At 37.8% G+C, this 26,270-nt stretch overlaps 1 protein-coding gene across 1 annotated transcript in view; it reads right to left on the bottom strand.

Moving 5' to 3' along the window:
* Positions 1-26,270, bottom strand: part of clpb (caseinolytic mitochondrial matrix peptidase chaperone subunit B) — a 192,121-nt gene that overhangs the window by 58,065 nt on the left and 107,786 nt on the right. Inside the window, exon 6 of the mRNA XM_039745656.1 lies at positions 18,343-18,440. Within this exon, the coding sequence (XP_039601590.1) occupies positions 18,343-18,440 (98 nt within the window). The remainder of the gene's footprint in view (positions 1-18,342; positions 18,441-26,270) is intronic.

Here is a 26,270-nt window from a genome sequence, read left to right as displayed (position 1 = left end):
AGATTTCCTCCCAGACTTCTTTCATTTCCCCAGTTACTCATACTTAAAGAGTGTAAACTAACTTATTAAAGTACTGTATGTGAAGGGGTGCCCAGCTAAAATGAGTCTACTGGGGGACAGCAAAATAGAAGAAAGTTCCACAGATGAACACCACTGGAGATATTGGAAATGATACAGTATTAGCTAAATGGCAATAACAGAACATACCAGTTAGGAAAGACAGGGACTGCAAAAGATGGCTGAACCCTCTAAAGCACAGTGCTCCTGAAAGGTAATGGGTAGTGACAACAGTCTGATCTAACTGGACCCATGTTTGTTGAGAGTTTAAAGGTTTCACTCATCTGGAAACAACACATTGTTCCTTAACCACTGAAAACACTGGTATACAGTGATTTTGGTGCCAACGATGTCTGAACGGTTTTTAAAAAATTTGTTTATGGTGTTGATTAAGAATATGACTTTGGTTTTGGCAGATTGGCTCTAGTTTCTGAGATATTTAATAGTTAATTAATTAATTAATTAATGCAACACGTTTGAAATGCTCTGTGATTACCCGAGTAGTTCTTCACAACAGAGACAAAACTCTTCCAGACCGAAGCCTCAGTGTCATTCATGCATTTGGTAAAATTTGAATCGTTCATGAGTTTACGAATCTGAGGACCATCAAAGATTCCAGCTTTTAGTTTTTCCATGCTCAGTCCTGGGAATGATCTACAAATGTACTTCAAGCAATTACCCGTTTTGTCCAAAGCCCTAACAAATTGCTTCATCAATCCTAGCTTAATATGAAGCGGTGGGAGAATGATTTTGTTTTTGTCCACCAGTGGCTTGTTGATAATATTCGCAGTGCCAACTATCATTTCTTCCCTTGTAGGCCATGACACTTTTGTCCAATGATCTTGCTTTGCCCTGCTATCCCAGAGGCACATGAAGCATGGCCATTTTGTGTATCCAGATTGCTGTCCAAGCAAGTAGTTCACCATCTTCAGATCAACACAAATCAACCACTGGTGTTCATGATATCGGATTTTCTGTAATATGATTTTTACATTTTCATATTCTTTTTTTGCTGGCCTCTAATTTTCTCTTTTGGCATTAAAAGCTAGTTTAAAATTGCAATATTGTCAGAATCACTTTAAATTAACTTTACCAAGTACATATGTATATTGGCCTTGTATTAGTTTGTTTACTAGAAGTATATGTTTGACAGTGTCTGGGGATGGACTTGTACCCAAATTCAGTGTTTCATGTTGTGCCCAATAACTGACAATACAATAATAACAACAAAATTGAAGGCAATGCATTATTTAGTGCTACTCCCTCACGACATAAAGCTCTTGGCTCTCCTGGCCTGAGCAGTGCATGTGTGTTCAAATGGATTTTTTTTGGGTACTCTGGTTTTATCATGCATTCCATTGATATACTGTACAGGTTACACTTACTGGAAACTTGAATTTCACTCCACTGTCTTTCCAATCTTCTCCTATTTTCCATAAATACTGCACTTTTGTTCTAAATTGTAGAAATGTTTCATCTTAGTACTTGCCATTTACTCCATTAAATATACTTTTTAATGTTGCTATACAAAGTAAAGACTGACAAGTTGAAGTCTTTAATTTTAGTGCCCTCTGCTCACAAGGATAAACCATATCGTTTTAATCAGCTTAAAGGACATATAAAGAGTAAACGAGGGGAAGTTCAATGAAAATAAACATGAATGTCTAGTTAATATAATAAAGGAGTCCTAAAGGTAAATTATGGCATATACTTTTAATTTCAGTAAACAATTACTTTTTTTTAAGTTCTTTAAACAAATCTTTTTACAATCCAGCCTACTCTCAGTTTGAATGCAGAATTAAAGATGGGCTACTGGGTATGATTTAATCAGAAAAATTTCACACTTCTGTTCCCTCAATTTTATTAGTATATTTTTTTTAAATTTAAGTTTTATCCTAATTGTAATTTTTACTTCACATACACTAGTTCGATGCAGTGTAATGCAGTGGTAGACCCTTAATGCTTCACAGCTACTGATTAGTGATGAGTGAACACAGCGGAGTTCGCTTTGCTGTGAATCTAGTAAAATCACACAAATGTATGGGAACTTCATGAAATGCACAGAAGTAAATAGAAAAGGAGGAACTGGACTAGTTTTGAGTGTGGATTATAATGGTGCAAATGTCTTTTAAATGTCCCTGAAGGCTAAGGAAGCATCTGCCAACTATGCTGGGTAAACTATTGCGGCCAAAAATGTGGTCTGTGCAGTCCTACAGTAACAACTGTGGCACCATGTCTCAAACAACAAAAGATGCAGGTGGAATGATAACCACAAACAAAATTCAAACAAACAGAAACAAACTATTCATAAGTAAAAATATGAACATATATAAATGCGCTCACAGAGTTCCAATCTTGGAGAACACATTGGCCGGCAGCATGGGACTGGCTCATTACATTGTTTGAAGTCACAGCTCTGGGAGCAGCTGGAACATCTTTTTTGTTTTCCATATCTGTGCAGATATTTCACACATTTTTCTTCCGTCAAGAAGAAACACCATGTGAACACCATAGTGAATTTTTCACTATTATTATTTTATAGGGTATTCTGTGTTCTCTGATAAGGAGTGGGGGAGGGCTCTTGTAAGACTTATTTAGACTTCTAGCTGTAGCACATGGCTAATTAAGCATGCAAATTAGCAATGCGGCTCTAGGCTGTGAGCACAAGGATCAGAGTTATCTATCCAGTGGTAGTACTCATGATTTTCTAATTATGGTAATATGATGTATTCCTCAAATGAGAACACTGCAAGTTTTTTTTTTTTCTTAATGTATACTAGGGGCTCTGCTTCCTGCTCGCTTCGCTCGCCAACACACAGGTTTGGTCCTGTGGAAATAAAATTTAAAGTGTTTTTTCTTTTATGGGAATTGTTACATATGCATTATGTTTACTTTTGATAATGCAACATATAACTGGCTGTGAGTGAATACCATTTTAATAAAAATAAGACTTTCTAATAAAACAATCTACTTGTGAAAGTGGGAACATCCAGAGCCGATGTAGCCAGGCCTGTGGAGTCGAAGTCGATGTCAAGGAGTCAGAGACAATTTTGGGTACCTGGAGTTGGGGTCGGAGTCGGCAAAAATGTACCGAATCTGACTCCTAATCAATGAAATTTTTTAATGAAAATAACATACAGCAAGTTCAAATGTCCCATTTCACAAACAATAGTCATAATTATGTACTTGTCTGATGTAAGAATAAAGCCCAGTGCATAGTTGTGTTACTACTAGTGTGAACTTCTATTATACAACCAGACAAATTGTAATCTGGATTATGGTACATTACAAAAAGTGTTTAAATTTTATTTCAGATATAATGTGTTTAACAAGTTCATTTGAGTGTAAACAAGTGTAATGATGTAGGTGTAGGTGTGTGCTATGGCCTGATGTGTGTTCAGGGGTTCTGTCTGCACTCTCCACATATGTTCCCACCCAGGGCTGAACTTTAGAATAACTTTGCAAACCACCTGTTCTAGAAGATTTTGAAATTAAAAAGGATCAGATTCTATGTATTATGACAGATAATGCTTCTAATATGTTAAGCACAATTGAGAAAATGAATAAAGTAGATGAAAAAAGTGACAAACAGATATTAGAGGAAGACAGTTCTGCAAGTATTATAGAAAGTGAAACTGAAGAGAATAGTGAAATTTCGGATAACATTGCTGAAGAAGCATCTAAACTTAGTACTATTCAGCACTAGCAAAATACCCGCGCTTCGTAGCGGAGAAGTAGTGTGTTAAACAAGTAATGAAAAAGAAAAGGAAACATTTTGAAAGTAACATAACATGATTGTCAATGTAATTGATATATCACTGTTATGAGTGTTGCTGTCATATATATATATATATATATATATATATATATATATATATATATATATATATATATATATATACACACACACACACACACATACATCCAAACATATATATATATACATCCACATATCGAGGAAGAAAAATGAAAAACATTATTTGTACAAAATCTTAATTTATCTATCCATTCCTAAATAATTAAATGGGCAGGCTATGTCGTATCAGTGCAATACACTGCTTGTTAAAACAGATGACTCCTGCTCTTACGTGCACTTAGTGCTGTGTGGATATTATGAACTATCGTATCTGTTCAAGTTCTATTTAAATTTTAAATATAAGTAATTTTTATTTAGTTGACAGAAATATGTTTGGTAGGAATGTAAGTTAAATTTAGTCATTATTGCATACATTTTTCTTCACCATAGAAATTTAAAGACTAAAATCAACTTACATTCCTACCAAACATATTTCTGTCGACTAAATAGAACCTACTTATATCCAAATAGAACTTGAAAAGACAATATTTTTTCGAATCTGATCGCACATTTTAGATCGACTTGATGTGCACTACATCGAGCCCGCGTGCTATTGTGCTCTCGCCTGCCTGCCTCAATAAGTCACCGTTGCTTCGCTCTTACTTTTTTACCGTTCATTTAATCATGGCTAGACACGAAAAAATTAGAAAATGGAAGGAGGATTACACTGAGTATGGCTTTACCAAAACAATTATTAATGGCAAATAAAGTATCCATTATTCACAAAGCTTCAATTGGTGATCTGTTTTCCTGCGTTAACCTCATATTTTTTCATACTTATTTGATTTCATACATATACACTCACCTAAAGGATTATTAGGAACACCATATTAATACGGTGTTTGACCCCCTTTCGCCTTCAGAACTGCCTTAACTCTATGTGGCATGGATTCAACAAGGTGCTGAAAGCATTCTTTAGAAATGTTGGCCCATATTGATAGGATAGCATCTTGCAGTTGATGGAGATTTGTGGGATGCACATCCAGGGCACGAAGCTTCCGTTCCACCACATCCCAAAGATGCTCTATTGGGCTGAGATCTGGTGACTGTGGGGGGCATTTTAGTACAGTGAACTCATTGTCATGTTCAAGAAACCAATTTGAAATGATTCAAGCTTTGTGACATGGTGCATTATCCTGCTGGAAGTAGCCACCAGAGGATGGGTACATGGTGGTCATGAAGGGATGGACATGGTCAGAAACAATGTTCAGGTAGCCGTGGCATTTAAACGATGCCCAATTGGCACTAAGGGGTCTAAAGTGTGCCAAGAAAACATCCCAAACACCATTACACCACCACCAGCCTGCACAGTGGTAACAAGGCATGATGGATCCATGTTCTCATTCTGTTTGTGCCAAATTCTGACTCTAACATTTGAATGTCTCAACAGAAATCGAGACTCATCAGACCAGGCAACATTTTTCCAGTCTTCAACTGTCCAATTTTGGTGAGCTTGTGCAAATTATAGCCTCTTTTCCTATTTGTAGTGGAGATGAGTGGTACCCGGTGGGGTCTTCTGCTGTTGTAGCCCATCCGCCTCAAGGTTGTGCGTGTTGTGGCTTCACAAATGCTTTGCTGCATACCTCGGTTTTAACGAGTGGTTATTTCAGTCAAAGTTGCTCTTCTATCAGCTTGAATCAGTCGGCCCATTCTCCTCTGACCTCTAGCATCAACAAGGCATTTTTGCCCACAGGACTGCCGCATACTGGATGTTTTTCCCTTTTCACACTATTCTTTGTAAACCCTAGAAATAGTTGTGCGTGAAAATCACAGTAACTGAGCAACAACCATGCCACGCTCAAAATTGCTTAAATCACCTTTCTTTCCCATTCTGACATTCAGTTTGGAGTTCAGGAGATTGTCTTGACCAGGACCACACCCCTAAATGCATTGAAGCAACTGCCATGTGATTTGGTTGATTAGATAATTGCATTAATGAGAGATTGAACAGGTGTTCCTAATAATCCTTTAGGTGAGTGTGTATATATATATATATATATATATATATATATATATATATATATATATATATATACTAATAAAATCACTCAATCACTCACTGACTCATCACTAATTCTCCAACTTCCCATGTAGGTAGAAGGCTGAAATTTGGCAAGCTCGTTCCTTACATCTTACTTACAAAAGTTGGGCAATTTCATTTCGAAATTCTACGCGTAATGGTCATAGCTGGAACCTATTTTTTCGTCCATATACTATAATAGACTTCTGCTCGATGCCCGTGGGAGGCGGAGTTACACCTGCCATGTAATTTAGTGCCTGCCCATATAAGGCCATCCGTCAGCGGCAATCCAATAGAAACACTGCCGCTAAATATATTCACGGGTGAAGGACTGTGCTTATGCAGAGGAAGATGAGATGGTCAGGGTGGTGTTTGGCACAAACTCAGCGAAACTGCGAGAGAAACCTTTAAGTGCCGGGTCTTTGCTAACATTAAATACAGCCGTGGACATCGCACAAGATGGCACCAGCACAGCTGGGAATCTTCGATGCATGTACACTGAGCGGCTCACGTGAAATGACGCAGTGCACAGACAAAAAGCAACAGTTCCAAAGAGTGCTGAACAAAAACCAAATTACACAATTGAGAAGGCGGCAAAAAAATATGAAGTGTGTGATACATACAAGCATATTCATAAGTGCAGCTACTGTGGAAACAAAGCACACGGTGGAAAAAGTCAATGTCCTGCTAAAGGAAGACAGTGTAAAAAACCCGTGCATGCAGTGTGTCACGTCTCAGATAAAGAGGAAGACGAGCTGTTTATTGATGCAGTAAGAAACAAATCAATGAATGAAACCTCTTATCTTTACAACGATTGACAAACACGGAATGTAACTTGAACACAACACATCCTAAAAATACGAACTTGATTGAAAGAAATAATGATAATCAAATCCTTGATGACAGCAACAATCATAACACTCACAAAACAATTACTGTATATTGACAATCATGTTACGTTATTTTTAAAATGTTCCCTTTTCTTTTTCATAACTTCTTTAACACACTACTTCTCCGCTGAATATATATATATATATATATATATATATATATATATATGTATGTATATATATATATATATATATATATATATATATATATATACCCGATCTACATACTCTCAAATAGACAAGCCACACGCGTGGTGTAATTGTAGAGGCTTAGCTCTAGCGCCCGACATCCGAGGTTCGATTCCCGAGAATGGATGCACTGAGTATGTACGCGCGCTTCCCGATTCATTTTACCCTCGCATCTCCTTGATTTGGGAAGTATGAAAAAATATGCGGTTAACGCAGAATCATGTTACGTTATTTTTAAAATGTTTCCTTTTCTTAGCACAAGCACAGCTGAGAAGCTTCGATGCATGTACTCCATAACACGCTAAAAAAAATAACGCATTTAATCACACTTTCAATTCCAAGCAAAGGGGAACTTTGTCAATGCATGATTTCCTGGTACATCGATTACACTGATGCACACATCACAGCTACAAAAATGTTAGAGTCGAATAAAGCGTGTTCCTACGACTGATCGGAGGAAAATTTCATTTCAAAAGACTACCCGACCGAAGCCTTGATAAAAGCATGGTTTTGTGCACACTGAAAAGCAAGCAAATTTAGATGCATTACAGAAAGCGGACTTTGTGGCTCTTACTGGGGATCATTGGACTTCCGTGACCGTTAGTAATTCTAATTACATCTAATTACAAAATCTTCAATGATCACACTGTTTTAGCCTAATGTACAAAATAATTTTGGCTAAGGTTACTCAGAGTTTAAAGATTAAGTTGGTCAAATTACCTTTTATGTTTCTGACTTATTTTTTTAAGAAGAAAAACTGCACTTTATGTTGAAATTTTGGTTATTATTATTTAAAGACAATACCATTCTGAAAATGTACTTAAAGTACTTAAACTACCACTTTATTTTTAAGTCTGCCCAATTTTAACCAGGGATGATATTTTTGTTTCTGTTTTGAATTCAAATGCAGTTTAAAAGCATTTTTTTTTCAGAAATTAAAAGAGCTTGAGTTTACAATATTCATGTCCATGTCTATTATTTGATTCTGTCGCCCACTAAAACCCTTTTAAATTAAAAAAAACAACATTTGCGATTTAGGGCAAATTTTCATGTGTGATTACATACGATTAATCAAGATTAATTATTACACAGCCTCTAATTAATTGGATTAATTTTTTTAATCGAATCCCACCCCTAAATGTACATATATATATGTAAATTTGTATATATATGTGTATATACAGTATATATGTAGATATGTATATGTGTATATATATGTATATATATGTGTGTGTGTGTATATATACACTCACCTAAAGGATTATTAGGAACACCTGTTCAATTTCTCATTAATGCAATTATCTAATCAACCAATCACATGGCAGTTGCTTCAATGCATTTAGGGGTGTGATCCTGGTCAAGACAATCTCCTGAACTCCAAACTGAATGTCAGAATGGGAAAGAAAGGTGATTTAAGCAATTTTGAGCGTGGCATGGTTGTTGGTGCCAGACGGGCCGGTCTGAGTATTTCACAATCTGCTCAGTTACTGGGATTTTCACGCACAACCATTTCTAGAGTTTACAAGGAATGGTGTGAAAAGAGAAAAACATCCAGTATGCGGCAGTCCTGTGGGCAAAAATGCCTTGTTGATGCTAGAGGTCAGAGGAGAATGGGCCGACTGATTCAAGCTGATAGAAGAGCAACTTTGATTGAAATAACCACTCGTTACAACCGAGGTATGCAGCAAAGCATTTGTGAAGCCACAACACGCACAACCTTGAGGCGGATGGGCTACAACAGCAGAAGACCCCACCGGTACCACTCATCTCCACTACAAATAGGAAAAAAGAGGCTACAATTTGCATGAGCTCACCAAAATTGGACAGTTGAAGACTGGAAAAATGTTGCCTGGTCTGATGAGTCTCGATTTCTGTTGAGACATTCAAATGGTAGAATTTGGCGTAAACAGAATGAGAACATGGATCCATCATGCCTTGTTACCACTGTGCAGGTTGGTGGTGGTGGTGTAATGGTGTGGGGGATGTTTTCTTGGCACACTTTAGGCCCCTTAGTGCCAATTGGGCATCGTTTAAATACGAAGGGCTACCTGAGCATTGTTTCTGACCATGTCCATCCCTTCATGACCACCATGTACACATCCTCTGATGGCTACTTCCAGCAGGATAATGCACCATGTCACAAACCTCGAATCATTTCAAAATGGTTTCTTGAACATGACAATGAGTTCACTGTACTAAAATGGCCCCCACAGTCACCAGATCTCAACCCAATAGAGCATCTTTGGGATGTGGTGGAATGGGAGCTTCGTGCCCAGGATGTGCATCCCACTAATCTCCATCAACTGCAAGATGCTATCCTATCAATATGGGCCAACATTTCTAAAGAATGCTTTCAGCACCTTGTTGAATCAATGCCACGTAGAATTAAGGCAGTTCTGAAGGCGAAAGGGGGTCATACACCGTATTAGTATGGTGTTCCTAATAATCCTTTAGGTGAGTGTATATGTGTGTATATATATGTATATATATATATATATATTTATATGTATGTGTGTATATATATATATTTATATGTATATGTATATGTATATATTTATATGTATGTGTGTATATATATATAATTGTGTATATGTATGTCTATATTTGAATATGTGTATATGTATATATGTATATATATTGTGGTCCCCGGCCGGGCTCTAGGAGGACCGGAGGAGGACTTGTGCCTCTTTCAGACCGCAAGGGGGCGATCGCCCTGGTTGTATTGGGGGCCACGGGTAGACGGCTTGGAAGCCCAACCCTGTAGGGGCCCGTGGCCACCGCCAGGCGGCGCCCAGGTGCCTGAGGAACCTTGGAGCCCAGCACTTCCACCACAACAGGAAGTGCTGGGGGGAAGACGACAGGGGACACCCGGACGGCTTCCAGGTGCGCAGCCGGCACTTCCGCCACACTGGGGTGTGGCTACGACTGATTGCCGGGAAGCAGCTGGAGCCCATCTGGTTTCCCATATAAGGGGCCGCCTCCCTTCAGTTGATAGTGGATGTCGGGTGGAAGAGGACAGAGCTGGAGAGAGGACGGGAGGCGGTCGAGAGAGAGGCACAGTGACTGAGAGTGTGGCCTGGACTTTGGGGAATCGGTGCAAGAGGCACTGGGGTTTGTGAGCATGAATTGTATATAATAGTTGTAAATAAATAGTGTGTGGTGGAACTATGTTGTCCGTCTGCCTGTGTCCGGGTCCAAGTTCACAATATATATATATATATGATGTGTATATATATGTTTATATATGTGTGTGTGTGTGTCTGTGTGTCTGCGAATGGCTTACCGCTGATTCTTTTAGACCAGTCTTGTCCCAGGATCACTGGGAAGGGGGTCAGGTAACACAGCGACCGTCATTTGGATTGGTTCCCCTTCCAGGTAAGATAGCAGTGGCGGAGCGATATGACCTAGTCCCCCATGTACACAGGTAACCAACAAATGTTGCTTTAACCACTGTTGCGGTAAGGCAAGCGGCGAGCAACAATGGTAATGTTGCTGCGGAATCAAACAAAGCCACCACGGCGTGCCCATTTAGCAACACCACTCCCGTATTGGACTCGCCAAGGGATGCGGCGGGTACAATACCTCTCCGTTGATGTCCAGCTGCAGTCCATGCTCGGGCGTGTGATCCAGCAGGTGGCGGTCTACACTTGAAACAGCTGGCGGACCCGGCCTCTCTTTGGCTCTGGCTGGCGCTTCTGCAGCGCGTCGAGGGCTTCGGGGTGGCCGCCCGTCCCTGCGGTTCCAGCGAGCAGGCTTTTCTGACCCCCAAGTGGAGGACCGCCAACTGGCGCTCCAGGGCGTCGAGGAGGCCCGACATGTTTGATAAGGCGTGCCCCGGACCTGCTGGGCGAGGGAACTGGGCATTGCATTGACCAGGCCTTCACAGGCCACCCGCTCGGCGACTTTCCGCCCGTCGGGGCTCTCTGGCGTAGCCAGCGGCCCATCTTGCCCCAGAACTTCGAGCGCCTGGGCGGCGGCGGGCGGGTCAAAGACCCAGTTCCGCCATTCGACGCCTGCTGGCCGGGCTAATGCCGTGGCGGGCCAATATTTGGGCTTGAGGAGGTCGTAGCGGCCTCCTCCTGTGTCTGTGTATATATATATATATATATATATATATATATATATATATATATATATATATATATATAAATGTTTCCTTTTCTTTTTACTTCTCCGCTGCCAAGCGCGGGTGTTTTGCTATATATATATATAGATATGACAACACTCATATCAATGACAAAACAATTACATTAACAATCAGCTTACGTTATTTTTAAAATGTTTCCTTTTCTTTTTCATAACTTCTTTAACACACTACTTCTATATATATAATATGTGTGTGAATATGTATATATGTATGTATATGTATATATATGTTTATATTTGTGTGTTGTGGAGGATGGCCGGTCATTTATCCCGGCCAATACCCCCAAGCCGCCAGGTGGAGCCCTCCTTGCAGCATGGAGGTCCCCAGAAGACCAGCAGGGCATCATGGACAATGGAGTTTTTATGCACCGCCCTGCTGGATGCCATGGGGGCCATGAGAGGGAGCTGCAGGGAGGACCGAAGAGTTCTTCGTGCCCTATGACCCGGACGTCGTCATAGGAAGAGCGACGGGCTTCCGGGTTGAAAAAAAAGTACTATTTACCCTGACCCGGAAGGAATAAGGACTTGTGGACTGTTGGCTAGGAACACTTCCGGGTCAGGGAGTATAAAAGGACTGTGGGAGCTCCCAGACGGCGAGCTGAGCTAGGTGGAAGGGTGACAACGCGTCTGGGAGCTGGAGCATTGTTTATTGTAGTATTGTGAGTGATTTATATGAGTATAGTGGTGGAGAGTGTGCTTTGTGCACTGTGGCATAAAAATAAAGTCAACTTGAGGACTTTTACCTGGTGTCTGGAGTTGTGGACTGGGGTTCAAGGGAGCGAGAGCGCCCCCTATCTACCACAGTGTGTATGTATATATATATGTATTTGTGTGTATATATGTGTGTGTATGTATGTATATGTAGATATATATATATATGTATATATATGTGGATGTATGTGTATATACTGTATGTATATATGTATATATATATTTATGTATATACTGTATGTATATATGTATATATATATTTATGTATATATGTGTGTGTATGTGTATATATATATATATATATATATATATATATATATATATATATATACGAGGTGTGGCAGAAAAGTAATGAGACTGGCAACACTGCAAGCGATCTGGCAACGCTGCGCTGAGATTTTTGTGACTGCTATTAGCGAAGTTGTGTTTTTGGTTGTGCGTCACGCAAAATGGAACAGTGGAATTTGGAGCAACGTTGTGCCATTAAACGGCAAGTGTGACGTTTGAAAAGTTAAAACAGGCCTATGGGGAACATTCTTTATCCCGAGCTCAAGTTTTTCGCTGGCACAAATCATTTTTGGAAGGCAGAAAACACGCTGAAGATGAACACTGTTCAGGGAGGACTTCAACTTCGAAAACCAATGAAAACATCGAACATGTGAACACTCTTGTGAGATCAGACCGTCGTTTAACATTAAGAATGTTGAGTGAACAATTAAATTTGAACAGATTTACCATTCATCAAATTTTGACTGAACATTTGCACATGTGAAAGGTCTGTGCCAAAATGGTGCCGAAAAACTGCCCTCTCCATAACAGAATTTTTGACCTTAAAAGGCATTCCTGTTGTTCCCCAGCCCCCTTATTCACCTGACCTCAGTCCGTGTGACTTTTTCCTTTTCCTAAACGGAAAATGTCCTCAAAGGATGTAATTTCGGGACTTTAGAAAACATCCAAAAGAGTGTAACGGACATGCTGAAGACCATACCGGTTGAAGACTTCCAGCGCTGCTACCAACAGTGGGAACAACGTCTCCATTGGTGTGTAGCTGCCCAAGGGAACTACTTTGAAGGGGATAACATTAATGTTTGAAAAAAATAAAACTTTGGTAAATAAAAAATCAGTCTCATTACTTTTCTGCCACACCTTGTATATATGACAGCAACACTCATCACTCACAACAGTGACAAAACAATTACATTGACAATCATGTTACGTTATTTTCAAAATGTTTCCTTTTCTTTTCATTTCTCGCTAAGGCTGGTATTTTGCTAGTATATATATATAGAAACAGTTTTACTGTCAAACAATGCAAAGAGAACGCGGCACGTGTTTCGCCCTAATTCTGGGCTCATCAGGCATACACACTCACTGCACCCCCTCTCGGGAATCGAACCTTGGACATCAGCGCCTTGTGTGTGGTTCGTTTATTTGACAGTATGTAGATCGGGTATATATATATATATATATATATGCCTTTATTGAATAGACAAAGCAGGGGTGAGCAAGTTCCCTTCTACTGCAGCCACAGCCGCGACACACATAAAAAACATCAATAATAACTCATAAACATATTATTTAGGAAAATCGCAACATTTTACTTACCAAAAATTCGGATTATTTGTAAACAAAATCCATCCTCCTCTCTTTCCTCAAAAACAGTTCAACTACTCTGTCGTACGGATTATTCGTGCGCTTCAGTTCCATCAAAAAGTCCCTTTCTATCGCCATCGAAGCTAATGCTGAAAGTCGAACCTGCCCTGTCGTATTTCTGGCATAAGTTTTAATTCGCTTTAGGGTTGAAAATGTCCGCTCGACAGAAGCAGTGTACACGGGAATGGTCACCGCCTAATATACCAATGTGAACAGCTGCCCCATGCTCTCATTCAGATTTTTCTGATGAAGGAAGTCAAGGAGATCAGTGGGAGATTTTCCTGTAAAAACATCCATGGCATACATTACAGTCAGTTCTGTTTTTAGCCGAGACAGATCAAAAAGCGCTCCGTGGCTCTTGTGTTAAACTGGAGAAGGCTGCATGCGTGAAATTTTTCTTGTATTTCTGAAACTTCTGGGGCATGAAGAGCGTGACAAACATCAGGTTTTCGTGGTCTTGAAATCTGGTCTGTGTCTGGCAAATAATATTGTCCAGAATCCTGCCATGGAGTTGGCCGTAGTGTGCGTGAGAACGCTCAGAGCGCTGGTGATGCGTTCAGTGGCCTCGTAGAGTTCTTCATATCGGCTCCTATCCAATCAATGGGTCTGAATACGGTGATGTTGCCGTACGCCTGCTAGATGGCCCTACTGACACCAACTCAAAATCTGATTGGTTGAAGCAACAGGTTAATTGACATTTATTCTGTGTTAGAGTGCCTGCACAACGGATTGTGAAGGCCTCTCTGCCTGGCAACAAATGATGGCTGAAATGTGATTGGTTAAATGCTTTAATACGAAAATACATGCCTGGAAGCAGCACAACCATCGGAAAAGCTATGAAAAGAAGCAGACAGACTATTTGGAATTATTTAATAAGTATTCATGGACAAAATATAATTAACATCAGTTTGTGATTCAGATATTTTTACTTATGAATATGCTAAGCGCAGTCCTTGACCCGCGAATATTTACCTTATATGGGCAGGCACTCAATTACGTGGGAGGCGTAATGATGCGATACGAAACTCCGCCTCCCACGGCAATCGAGCTGCAGTCTATTACAGTATGGACGAAAATAGGTTTCAGTTATGACCATTATGCGTAGAATTTCGAAATGAAAACATGCTCAACTTTTGTAAGTAAGCTGTAAGGAATGAGCCTGCCAAATTTCAGGCTTCTACCTACACGGGAAGTTGGAGAAATAGTGATGAGTGAGTGAGTGAGTGAGTGAGTGAGTCAGTCAGTCAGGACTTTGCCTTTTATTTGTATAGATATGCATTGTGCTATTCATACTCTGCAACTTGCAATAAGAGATGGACTGAAAGATTGTCATGCAGCTATTCTAATTGGCAAATTGAGGCAAGTAACTGTTGCAGCCAGGGCCCCTTAAACAAATACCATTTTGAAAAGACGTGCAGGAAAAGGATTCATTTTGGATCAAACAACACGCTGGGGAAGCACTTATTTGAAGGTAAAGCGTTTGCCTGAACTAAAAGACTTTCTTGAAGAACTGGACAACGAAAATGTTTTATTAACTGAATGCCAGTGGGCACAAGTAAAATAACTGGAAAGTCTACTTTCTTACCCCTTTACTGTCACCAAGAGGTTGCAAAATGAAGATTTAACACCCAGTAAATTTTTCATGGAATGGAAGAGTTTGATATATTGCCTGAACAAATGTGGAGGGTTAATAGCCGATAGCATTGTATCTTCAATGAAGAAAAGAGAGAGTCTTTTACTGGTTAATCAAATCTTATTACAGAGGTACCTTGAGATACGAGTGCCCCAACATACGAGTTTTTTGAGATACAAGCCATCACTAGGTTGATTTTTTGTCTTGAATTCCGAGCCAAAATTCGAGATATGAGCTAGCTTCGGTGACATCACAGCCAGTTGGCGTTGATTCCCGAGTCTTACGTGTTCAGTTGAGTTTTAATTTTGTGTTTTTTTTTTGGTACAGTTATTTAGCTAATTTTTTTTCGTATAAACATGACTGAATAAAGGCTATAACTCCAGCTAATGGCGTTAAAATTATTTCAAAGCTACGCAGCTCTGTCCATGAAACGATGGAGAACCTGCTGTTTTTGTGGTTGACAGAGAAGCAGCTCGCAGGAGACACTGTAACAGAGACAATAATTTGCGAGAAGGCACGAGCCATTTACGCAGATTTGCTGCAGCAGACCCCAGATACGTACAGGAGGCTTCACAAGAGCAGTTCAAAGCCAGTCGGGGGTGGTTCGAAAATTTCTGAAAAAGGACTGGCATTCACTCTGTTGTCAGGCATGGTGAGGCAGCGAGCGAAAGAAAAAATTAATACAATATGCTAATCGGCTCCGCCAACATCTGTTTATTTCTTTAGATTCTCTTTTATGTATTAGGTTTTATTGTGTTTGTATGCAATATTTGTTCATTACAAATACATTTTTCTTATGTTGAAAACATTTAACAAAAAATTGGGGTGGTTTTTTTGGGGGCTGGCACGAATTAATCCCATTTCAATTAATTTCAATGGGGAAAATTGATTTGAGATACGGGCATTTTAACTTACGAGCTCGGTCACGGAATGAATTAAACTCGTATTTCAAGGTACCACTGTAGGTGCTATTTATGTTGATCCAATGAGCCAAATTTTGTTGAGCAGTGACCAGATTGCTAATGGAAAAAAGGCACTCTATGGTGTAGCAGTTCATATTAAGGGATTACTACTACCTGAAACACCACCATTGGGTGAAGCTATAAACACTGGTAACTCAGGATCACCCTCTTCAAATGAAGAATTAGACTTTGATTCCTACTTAGACAAAATGGAAGTTTCAAAAGCAAACCAACGTCACCTATGCGTGAAAGATAAACGACCAGTAAATGTCCAAATAAAGAGATTCCAGCAGGAGTTTTTTTTAAAGAATTAAAAGAAGTTGAAAAGTATAATCACTCATCGAAATTGACTGTAGAAGAAGCCATCCTTGTTGATCCGGAGATTATTAGTGATGAGGCTAGAACTGTAACAGCAATGCCACACACCCATGTCAGTGTTGAAAGACTATTTTCAGCTCTAAAAATAATCAAGTCAGATTTAAGAGCTTCTGTTTCTTAGAACACTGCATTGAGTTAATTTTGGATTGCATTTCACAGCTATTCTACTCTACAACTGTATTCCAAGTTTAATATATAAACTGTTTTTGTTCATGTAGTTAAGCTTTGTTTTTGTTTTAAAACTACCGAAGAATGTGGTTTATGTTTTTTGAACTGGCAAAGTTCCTGTTCCTGATTTTTATGAATGCTACTACTTTACAGCCACTTGATAAAAACAATAAACAAAACCTTATTATTTTCATTTTTTTGTTTTTTGTTTAACTGGCCAATGCAGTAGAGAGTCAGCTTCCTAGCCAGTAGTTATGTGGTTAAATGGCGTGTTTGTTGCCTTCCTTCAATCAACATAGAAAATACATTAGCATATTGAATAGAGAGGAGTCGTAGTCAGAAGTACCGGAAACTAGGGAGTCAGAGTCAAAGAATTTATCTACCGACTCCACAACCCTGGATGTAGCCGGTGGTAGTATTCTCAAGAAGCTGCGGATTTCTGGCCATTATGGATTGCACATCATTGTAAGAAATACATCTGGCTGACCAATAGTTCTGGATATTGCCATTGCATCATAATATAACTGTTGCAGTGCTCTTGGACTACCTTGATATGATGATGGTAATATAACTGCTGTACCTATTTTGAATTTGTCTGAACTATTGATATTTGAACGTGATCAGTGAGACCCTGCATATGTTCTGTTCTAAGTTTAGCTTGAGTCGATTTAATAAAGAAGAGACGATTAGCTGCGACTTTTACATATGCATTAATAATACAATGTTGCGATAGATGTTGAGATGATAGAAGTGGGTTAAATACATGGGAACGTATCGCTAATTTTGACCCGAAAAATTGTGTGGGTGTTATTCATTTTTATGAATGCGTTTGTTTCATATTGTACAACCATCCTGTTTCGCTATCTGGGAAAAGCAAAGGAAAGAGTAAAGGGTTGGCATGTGGCAATGTATTTGACATAAATGACAAAGCATGATTTTCCTTTGGATATACACAAATATCTACTCTGTCTTTGATATCTCTGTCTTTCGAAAGTATTATCGCTGACAATTTGTCATATGTGGGTTTATTATAAATGCGACTGTGATCTTTCAGATTCATATAGACATCCAAGAAAATGTCTTTGTCCATGTGTCTGCCAAATTACAAATGTTAAAAATATAAATGAGACTAAATACTTTAAAGGGGAGTCAAACATAACCAGCCTTATCTTCTTCACAATTCACATAAATTATTATTTCAAGATTTGAACATGGGGAGAGAAATACGCCAATGAATTACAAGGTATGAATTCACCTGATTAAGACATAAACTAAAATAAAAGATGCAACCTTGCTATACCCTGAAGACTGAATCTGCGAATCAGAGCAGCTGTTTGAATAAATGGTTTAAGAAAATTTTCACAGTTTGTTTAGACTTTTCATTTTATTTTCATTTACCAGATAGGGCAAATCAAAATGTGACAATCTTTTTATTAAGAGTTTTAAGTGAGGCATCCATGCAAGCTATTTACTTTACTATCTTTCTCAAAATATAATTAAAAGATATAAATGGTTGAAAAATGTTATGCTGATTTCATAATAAAGATAATAATACTATTAATAACATATGTTATTCAAATGTGTTTAGTAACAGTTGTTTAGAACTAATGTAGTGCTTGGCAAATATTCATTTGTCAGCTTTCCACAAATGTTTAAAATGTGTGCAGATAGTACAGTACCTTCACTTCCCATGACTTAAGCAACTTAAGTAATTCTCCTTCTTTAGCATATGCTGCTGGAGTGTGTCCCATTTCATTGAACAGCAGGGGGTTAGCACCTGGAAGAAAGAACAAGAATCATGGAGAGAAAACAGGTCAGAGGTTAAGAAGTGTTGACTTCTTGTCGTTTTTGAGGTCAGTTAGTTGCAGTTATCAGTGCATAAAGAAAAATAAGAAACACATGGAAACAATAGTCATAGAGTCTTTTCAGACTGCCCACTGAAATTCTGAATGGTGATAACAAGTGAACAATGACATTCATGTCAAAATAAGTTTCAGCATTTTTTTATTCGTTTAACAGAAGATACACAGAAAGGTCACAGAAGTCATGAATATCCAGTTACAACTTTGGTAAGGAAAAGCTTTTTGATGCTTAATAAAAGAAGATGGTGCAAAGCCATTGAACATGTATTCATTGGGCCAGTCTTGACCTTGGCTCACTCAGTCATAGCAGTATTGATTTGCAATTAAAAAAGTGTGCCCATATATATTTAGATAGCCTGAAATCTAAAATCTCCACTAATGTTTTAACAGTAATGTTTAGAGTAACACAAGGTGAGATAATGCTGTGCTATGGGGAATCTGTTTTAGTATCCTATACCCCACTACTTGCAGGAAAATTTGTCCATCAGGAAGAATCCTAATCCAAGCTCTATAACTCAGTGGAAAAGTGATGTTGTATTTTATCTCAATTTGGGGAAAAAAGTCTTAATTTTCTTTAAGAGGACACCTTCAGAATTTTATCAGAATTTGGCAGATTCATTAATCTAATTGCAAAGTAAGCACTCCACACCTCTGATGAACTTCTGCATTTGTTTGCTGTTTTATTCTATATGAAAGAAACACTTTAGATGGTGGTCTCTTTTCATATACTGCAGCTATCCAGCTTTGTTGGGAACGGAATACTCTGTTCTGTTTTGTGGATTGTCTCTGGAACATATTATTATTGCACTTGCTTTTTTTTTTTCTTTTTTCTTACTGGATTGTGTTTTCTTATTGCATTGTATTCTTTAAATAAAAAACTGGGATCTTAAGACTAGAGGGCAATAAATAAATTCACTAACTAGAATTTTTTCAGAATTTTGACCAGAATCTGTAATATGTTATCAGTTATTTGTAAGACAGTTAAAAAATACACAATTACCTAATACCTAAAACAAAACCAGACCACACATCTTAAAAATGTATTAGATTTACTTAAAATATAAAAAGCTTCATACTGTAAGCATATTTTAAAAGCTGGAGTAAATTCTGTACATTTTAGGCTGACGTAGCATTACACAAGTTCTAGTTGCTATGCCAAAAATAAAGATGACCAAAACATTTATTTTTAAATATGACTTCCAATCTCCTTTTGTACTATGTTAAACTTTACTACACCAGTTATGTCTTCTTCGACTCATTACAATGTTATACTATCTGCAAAAACAATGCATAAAAACAAATTACTGAAGTAAGTAATTCACCTGAGATTTATTGTAAATGGTGTTATACCGTCTTCTTTTCATCCAAAAAAAAAGAAAGATCTGGTAAGTCTAGCACTATGAAAAAAAAGGATATGGTATATTCTGACACAGGGTCCAACACTGGAACAATGGTTAGCCCTGCTGCATTACGGCTTCATAGTCCTGGTTTACTGCATAGTCCCTTGTCTGTCTGGAGTGTCAATGACCCCCCTGTATTACTGGTGTCTTTTTCTATGTACTCTAGCTTTCCACCTACATACTATAAATCTGTTTGTGAGATATTAATTGCTGACTCAAATTTGGCTCTGCATGAGTCACTTTGTATTAGTGTTTATGAGTATGAACTGCGACAGACTAGCATTAAATCCAGAACTGGTTCTGAAATGCACCCAGTGTAGTTGTGGATGGGATTAATTACCCATGACTATGAAGTCTCCTAAAATGATTCAATTATGGATGGATGGACAAATACTGACTCAACCATAACATTTGCACATGTAATATTGATAACAGAAAAATAAAGGAAATACTTATATAATAGGGTTACAAATAATATTGAAAGCAGATGCATGTTCTGTGTTGAAATTATTAAGCATTATGATTCCATTATGTTCAAAGTCAGGTATTAAATGACAAAGCAGCTTCACATTGTGCTATTTACAATGGCTTGAAGAAGAGATCTCTGTAACTTTGACGGAGGGCTGAACGTTAGATGTTTGGGGAGTACTTAAGAGATGAAGAACACTCAAGCTGATGATGCTTCATGAGGAATTTGGTTTAACTGCTACTGGAATGGAAAGCAGGGAAATGGGGGAACTGTGAATGAAGCGACCAACTCTTTGACCATAATGTTTGTGTACTGATATAAGTTACAAGGATTCAGCGGGTTAGGAAATAGATGGATGGACGGAAAGGCAGACAAGTAGCTATGGATCTATTGACTACAATACTGATCTAGGATGGCAGCATAAACATTCATCAAATAAAGACTATCTGGAATGTTATAATTGATATTATGGTGTAGATGAATAATATACTGTTCTCTGTAAAGTGGTGTAAAGAACACAAGGAATCCAATAATTAATAATTAATCCGGTCAGGTGAGTCCAAGGAGGTTATGCTGAACCTTTATAATGCACTGGTGAGGCCTCATCTTGAGCACTGTGTGCAGTTTTGGTCTCCAGGCTACACAAAGGACATAGCAGTGCTAGAAAAGGTCCAGAGAAGAGTGACTAGACTGATTCCAGGGATACAGGGGTTGAATTATGAGGAAAGATTAAAAGAGCTGAGCCTTTACAGTTTAAGTAAAAGAAGATTAAGAGGTGACATGATTGAAGTGTTTAAAATTATAAAGGGAAGTAGTACAGTGGATCGAGACTGTTATTTTAAAATGAGTTCATCAAGAACACGGGGACACAGTTGGAAACTTGTTAAGAGTAAATTTCGCACAAACATTAGGAAGTTTTTCTTTACACAAAGAACGATAGACACTTGGAATAAGCTACCAAGTAGTGTGGTAGACAGTAAGACGTTAGGGACTTTCAAAACTCGACTTGATGTTTTTTTGGAAGAAATAAGTGGATAGGACTGGTGAGCTTTGTTGGGCTGAATGGCCTGTTCTTGTCTAGAGTGTTCTAATGTTCTAGTTCCCAGCAAGCAGACAAATAGTTGTGTGATATACACCCAAAGAACCTGATTCTCTTAAAGAGCATAAGAGGCAATAAATACAAAGCAAGTTAATATTTTAACTTTTTAATGAACCACTAAATCTTAAAGGTAAAAAAGCTGTAAAAAAATTTGTGTACCAACTGGGGTATAATGCTTAATAAAGGGGGAATGCAATTTCAAGGCAAATATTAAACCACTACCATAGTAAATACCCCAACAACACAAGTCAATCATGCCAGTAAGGCACTTGAACCCAGAATGCATTACTAGCAAAATTACGTGGCTCCAAGGTCCTAAAATAAAACCCAAATTAAAAGTAAGGAACTATCGATACTTTTCAAGTTTTCTAAATAGTTACATTTTTTATTTCCTCCAGAAGTAATAATATATTTTATTACTTCTGGTTGTTCAATTGGAGCAAGTGGAACTTTGTTCCCAATACATCGATGTAAGGATGCAAAAGCAATGCTTGCATATTGTTTGACAGTTTGACTATTTGAAAATCTTATCAATTGCTGCCTTGCATTTCTGTCTCATGGGCATTCTTACATTTTGTAATATGGACTTTGCCTTGCATGCCTATGAGCCGGTTTGCGTGTAGTTTGTACTTGCAGTCTTTGTGTACTTTTGTTATTTCTGGGCGCTCTTATAAACTCTTGCATCCTAAAGATGTGCATTTTAACTGAAAACTCTAAGCTGGTCCAATATGAGTGAGTGCAGCTGGGAATAGACCAGCATTCCATTTTAGGATGGTTCCTGCCTTGTGGCAAATATTGCCAGAACAGGTTACAGCTTCTTGTGACAATGTAATGAAATAAGTGGATTCAAAAAGGAATGGTTGAAAGATGAGACTATAATATGATTTGCACGTAGTATATGATTTTCAATAGATTACTTTTATACCCATGAGGAGAAGAAGAACTGACTAGGTGGTCTTTCTTCAAGTTTTGCCTGAGCCATGCTCCAGTCTAGGTAAGACTTAGGACGTCAGAAGATTAAATTTTATGGCTCAAATCATGGTGTAGGTTAGAAGGACACAGATTTATAGGGCATTGAGACGCCTTCTGGAACAGCAGGGACCTGTTCTGCCATGACAGGTTATATATGAACCTGAGGAGCAAGTTAATTGAAGATTGTTTAAACTAAGGTAAGGGGCTGAGAGTAGTATAAATACAAATATATGAGATAACCTCAAAAATTCTAGACCAAACAAAAATAAGTAATACATTAAAAATTACTTGCCTAAAGGCTAGGGATATCAAAAATAAATCCAAAATATTACAGCAACAACAGAAACCTGGGAAAATCTGAAGAGGTATCAAGGATAAAGGCCTGATGTTGGGAGTGTGTTATATTAAAAATCAATTTGAAAGGAGGGCATTATAGTCATGGGGAATTTTAATTACCCCCAAAATAGACTGCACAGCACAATAACAGGTAGGTTTTGAATGTAATCAGTTACTGTTTAACATGGTATATTAAAGCAGCAGCAAGAGGGGAAGTCAATCTAGATTTAGCCTATAATAATAATAATAATAAAGTAAATCTGATTAATCTTACACCACAAGTTGATTTAAATGGTGCTGGTAGATCATAGCTTTGTCTTTAGCAAATTAGGGACTGCTGCACCACATACCTTGATACTATACTCTATTTAGCTTTTGTTTGACTGGTCAGTTTTATTCTTGCTCCTTATTTTTAAAGGGAATTCAAGAGTCTTAATAAGCCATTTTAAGACATGTGAAATCTGGCCACTTTGGTTAGCTTCCTCAAGGCTATAAAGCCTTATATTTTGTCCCAGCAAGTGCAATCGATAATTGTATTTAGGTGGGATCAATCTGATCCCTGGTTTAATAGCAGCCCAAGAGCTTGCTTGACTAATTGTTGTAATCATTGATAAAATCTGATGTCTTTTTTGTGGCTTTCAATCGATATCAGAGAACATAAAAAAGAAAAGCAATAAAAACAAAATACCCCTCCTGCTTTCCCTCTAACATAACAAATAGCATCATTTGCCCATTTAATATCAAGGACCTTTGCCCTCTGGCAGAAGCACTTTAAAAAAGATCAAGACGGGCAGTGCTCAACACGCATTTAAAGTCCCCTGTAGCCTATCTGCTGTGTTAAAGAGAAAAGCAGCTGTTCTTAGTCTATACTGTCTTCTGGACACTGCTCTATACTTTCTGAGTAATCAGATGACCTCAAAGTCCTAAAGGGTCTAGGCAATTAGTCACCTCCCACAAGCTGTCATTTCTAAGAATGAAAGTTTAGTTGAGTGACACCTTAGGCTGTGCATGTGTGAGAAAATCCCATGTCCGATCTTTGGGGTTTCTGCATGACAAATGAAGGTGTGCATCCAATGCCCTTCAGAGGCCGAAGAGCAGACCACACCAGTTAGGTCACTCACCGGGGAAATAAGCCACCCATTCTGCCTATTGGAAAAAGTTTAGTGGATGACAGCGCTCAATTTTTCAAATATTATTAAAACCTCATAGTATGTCTATTTTGTCATCATATCTTTCTCATCATTTTCCTGCTGTTTTTGTAGGAATACTGCTCACACTCTGTTTTTACCTAAAATACATTTTATTATCCAAAAAATTGAAGACTACTTCACTTTGGATCAGAAATGTTTGCTGAACCAATAGCAAAACATACACTTACTTGGATTATAAACATTGCAAACAGTAACAAATACTATTACTGATTGTTTTATTCTTTAATTAAAAAATATAAATAACAGCCTGACAAAAATGGTTTGCAAAACAAAGGATAAAAATAACTAAAATATATACTGATTGCTTTCTGCTAAGAAAATTTGACTAAACCATTCCAGTCTGCATCCCATGCTGTCCACAGAATAAATAAAAGGCCCACATATGATATGACATGAAACCATCAAATATTTTCCATGTGGCGATATTTAGTTTTAAACATACATGCTTACATTGATTTTAGACTTCCAGGGACGATTTGTGTTTTGTGCGTACAGCAGCAGTGTTCCACCTGCTGGTATTAAAAGTGTCTTTACCTATCCAACTTTTTCACTTTAAAGTATGAATTTCACATTTATGTGTATAAAACCATGTCATAATTTAAAAGTGTCCAACCCCTTACAAGCTAACACAATATTTGCTTCTGCAGAATGTATCCATTGCATAGTATCTGATTAAATAAAATATTTAAAAGGTAAAGGTTTGAAAAATATTCATCTGCAAAAAAAAATTTTGATGGGCCTCCCAGAAAATAAGGAATTGAGCAGTTTTAGAAATGGTAGCACTAACAGCCATAGAATTAAATCATTAGTTAATTGCAATAACTTGTCTAATTTAAGAAAATTGTGGACCATCTAGGAACCAAGTTTGAGACACTCAATAAACTTGACATATTTTTGATTGCTTTTCATCTCATTATTGTTTGCATGCTGATAACAGAAAAACAAACAATTAAGGACTCTGCATATTAAGAAAACAAGTGAAATTACAATTAAGCCAAAACAAGTATGTTTCATTAGCAGCAGTAGTTAGTTTCTAGTTAAGAAAGTATCAGATACAAAAATCTTGCAGTCACTACATCCCTCCAGGATTTGAGATTGACACTTCAAGTTTTTGGTCACTCAAACATGGTAGAAAGTTACTTAATACGGTTGAATGAAAGCTGTGCATAGTACGAGTACATAACTGATAATGCTTATTTTTGAGGGAAAAGACAGCATTAGTTATTTTTACTTTTTCAATAAATTGACAAGTAAAGAAGAAAAGATATTATACAGCCAGCACACACTAACCAAACCTTGCTGCACTGTTGTGTTTGCTGGCACCAGATACTTCAACACGACAAACCTACCATGCCCTCCTCTGTGCTTATGCAGAAGGAGTTGGCAAAACATAGTAATATACCCTCTCAGACGAATCATGCTTGGAAGTATTTTTTTCACTACTTTAAAGATGAGCTTCATGCTCATCATTTTGGCAGGATTGAATATGGTACGGTGGCTTCAATGGAGACTTTCAATGCTTTTCCACAAAATGCTTTCCAGGCCTGTTTCCAGGAAATATATAAGAGATAGCAGAAGTGTGTACTAACTAAAGGGAACTTCCATGAAGAAGAATTTCTGTTAGCAATGATCCTAGGATTACAACCTATTGATAATACTTTGTATATATTATTATATTACTACAAGTTGTGATATCTCTTTTCTTACAAACCTGGCTCAAAATTATGGACACTATTCCATTAAATGCAACCTCAATTTACAATTAAATTATATACAGTATACTAAGGACAGAAGAGATGGACTTGTGTAATTTTTAAAGGTCACGTACAGCAGGAAACTGAATATTGATGGTGACCTAAAAAAGTTGTCTATGTTGTATCGTTGAGATACATTTGATAAAAAACTACCTCCACATATGATAAATCTGGGAATATTCCACTCAAAAATTATATTATATTTAAAATTATATTTTATATATATATTACTTACCACATGTATGCTGAAGTGAAAAATTTTAATCTCATGTTTCCATGCAGAACAACAGAAAATGGCAGCTGCACAACGGCAACAAATGTTAAAAACATCCATAAAAAAAAAAAATTACCCATGACGCTTCATCCACATGTTGTTTATGCAATCATATGCTCAAAACTTACAAAACACATTCACTTCTTGCTAAATTATTATTAACAGTTATTTCCAGAAAAAGTACCATACATTACAATTTTGAACTGAAGACCCAAATCTCCCACTCATTT

The sequence above is a fragment of the Polypterus senegalus genome, chromosome 2, assembly GCF_016835505.1.
Source record: "Polypterus senegalus isolate Bchr_013 chromosome 2, ASM1683550v1, whole genome shotgun sequence".
In the NCBI taxonomy this organism is placed as follows: Eukaryota; Metazoa; Chordata; class Cladistia; order Polypteriformes; family Polypteridae; genus Polypterus; species Polypterus senegalus.
The sequence above is the reverse complement of the archived record's forward strand: the minus strand, read 5'-3'. Positions and strand labels throughout refer to the sequence as shown.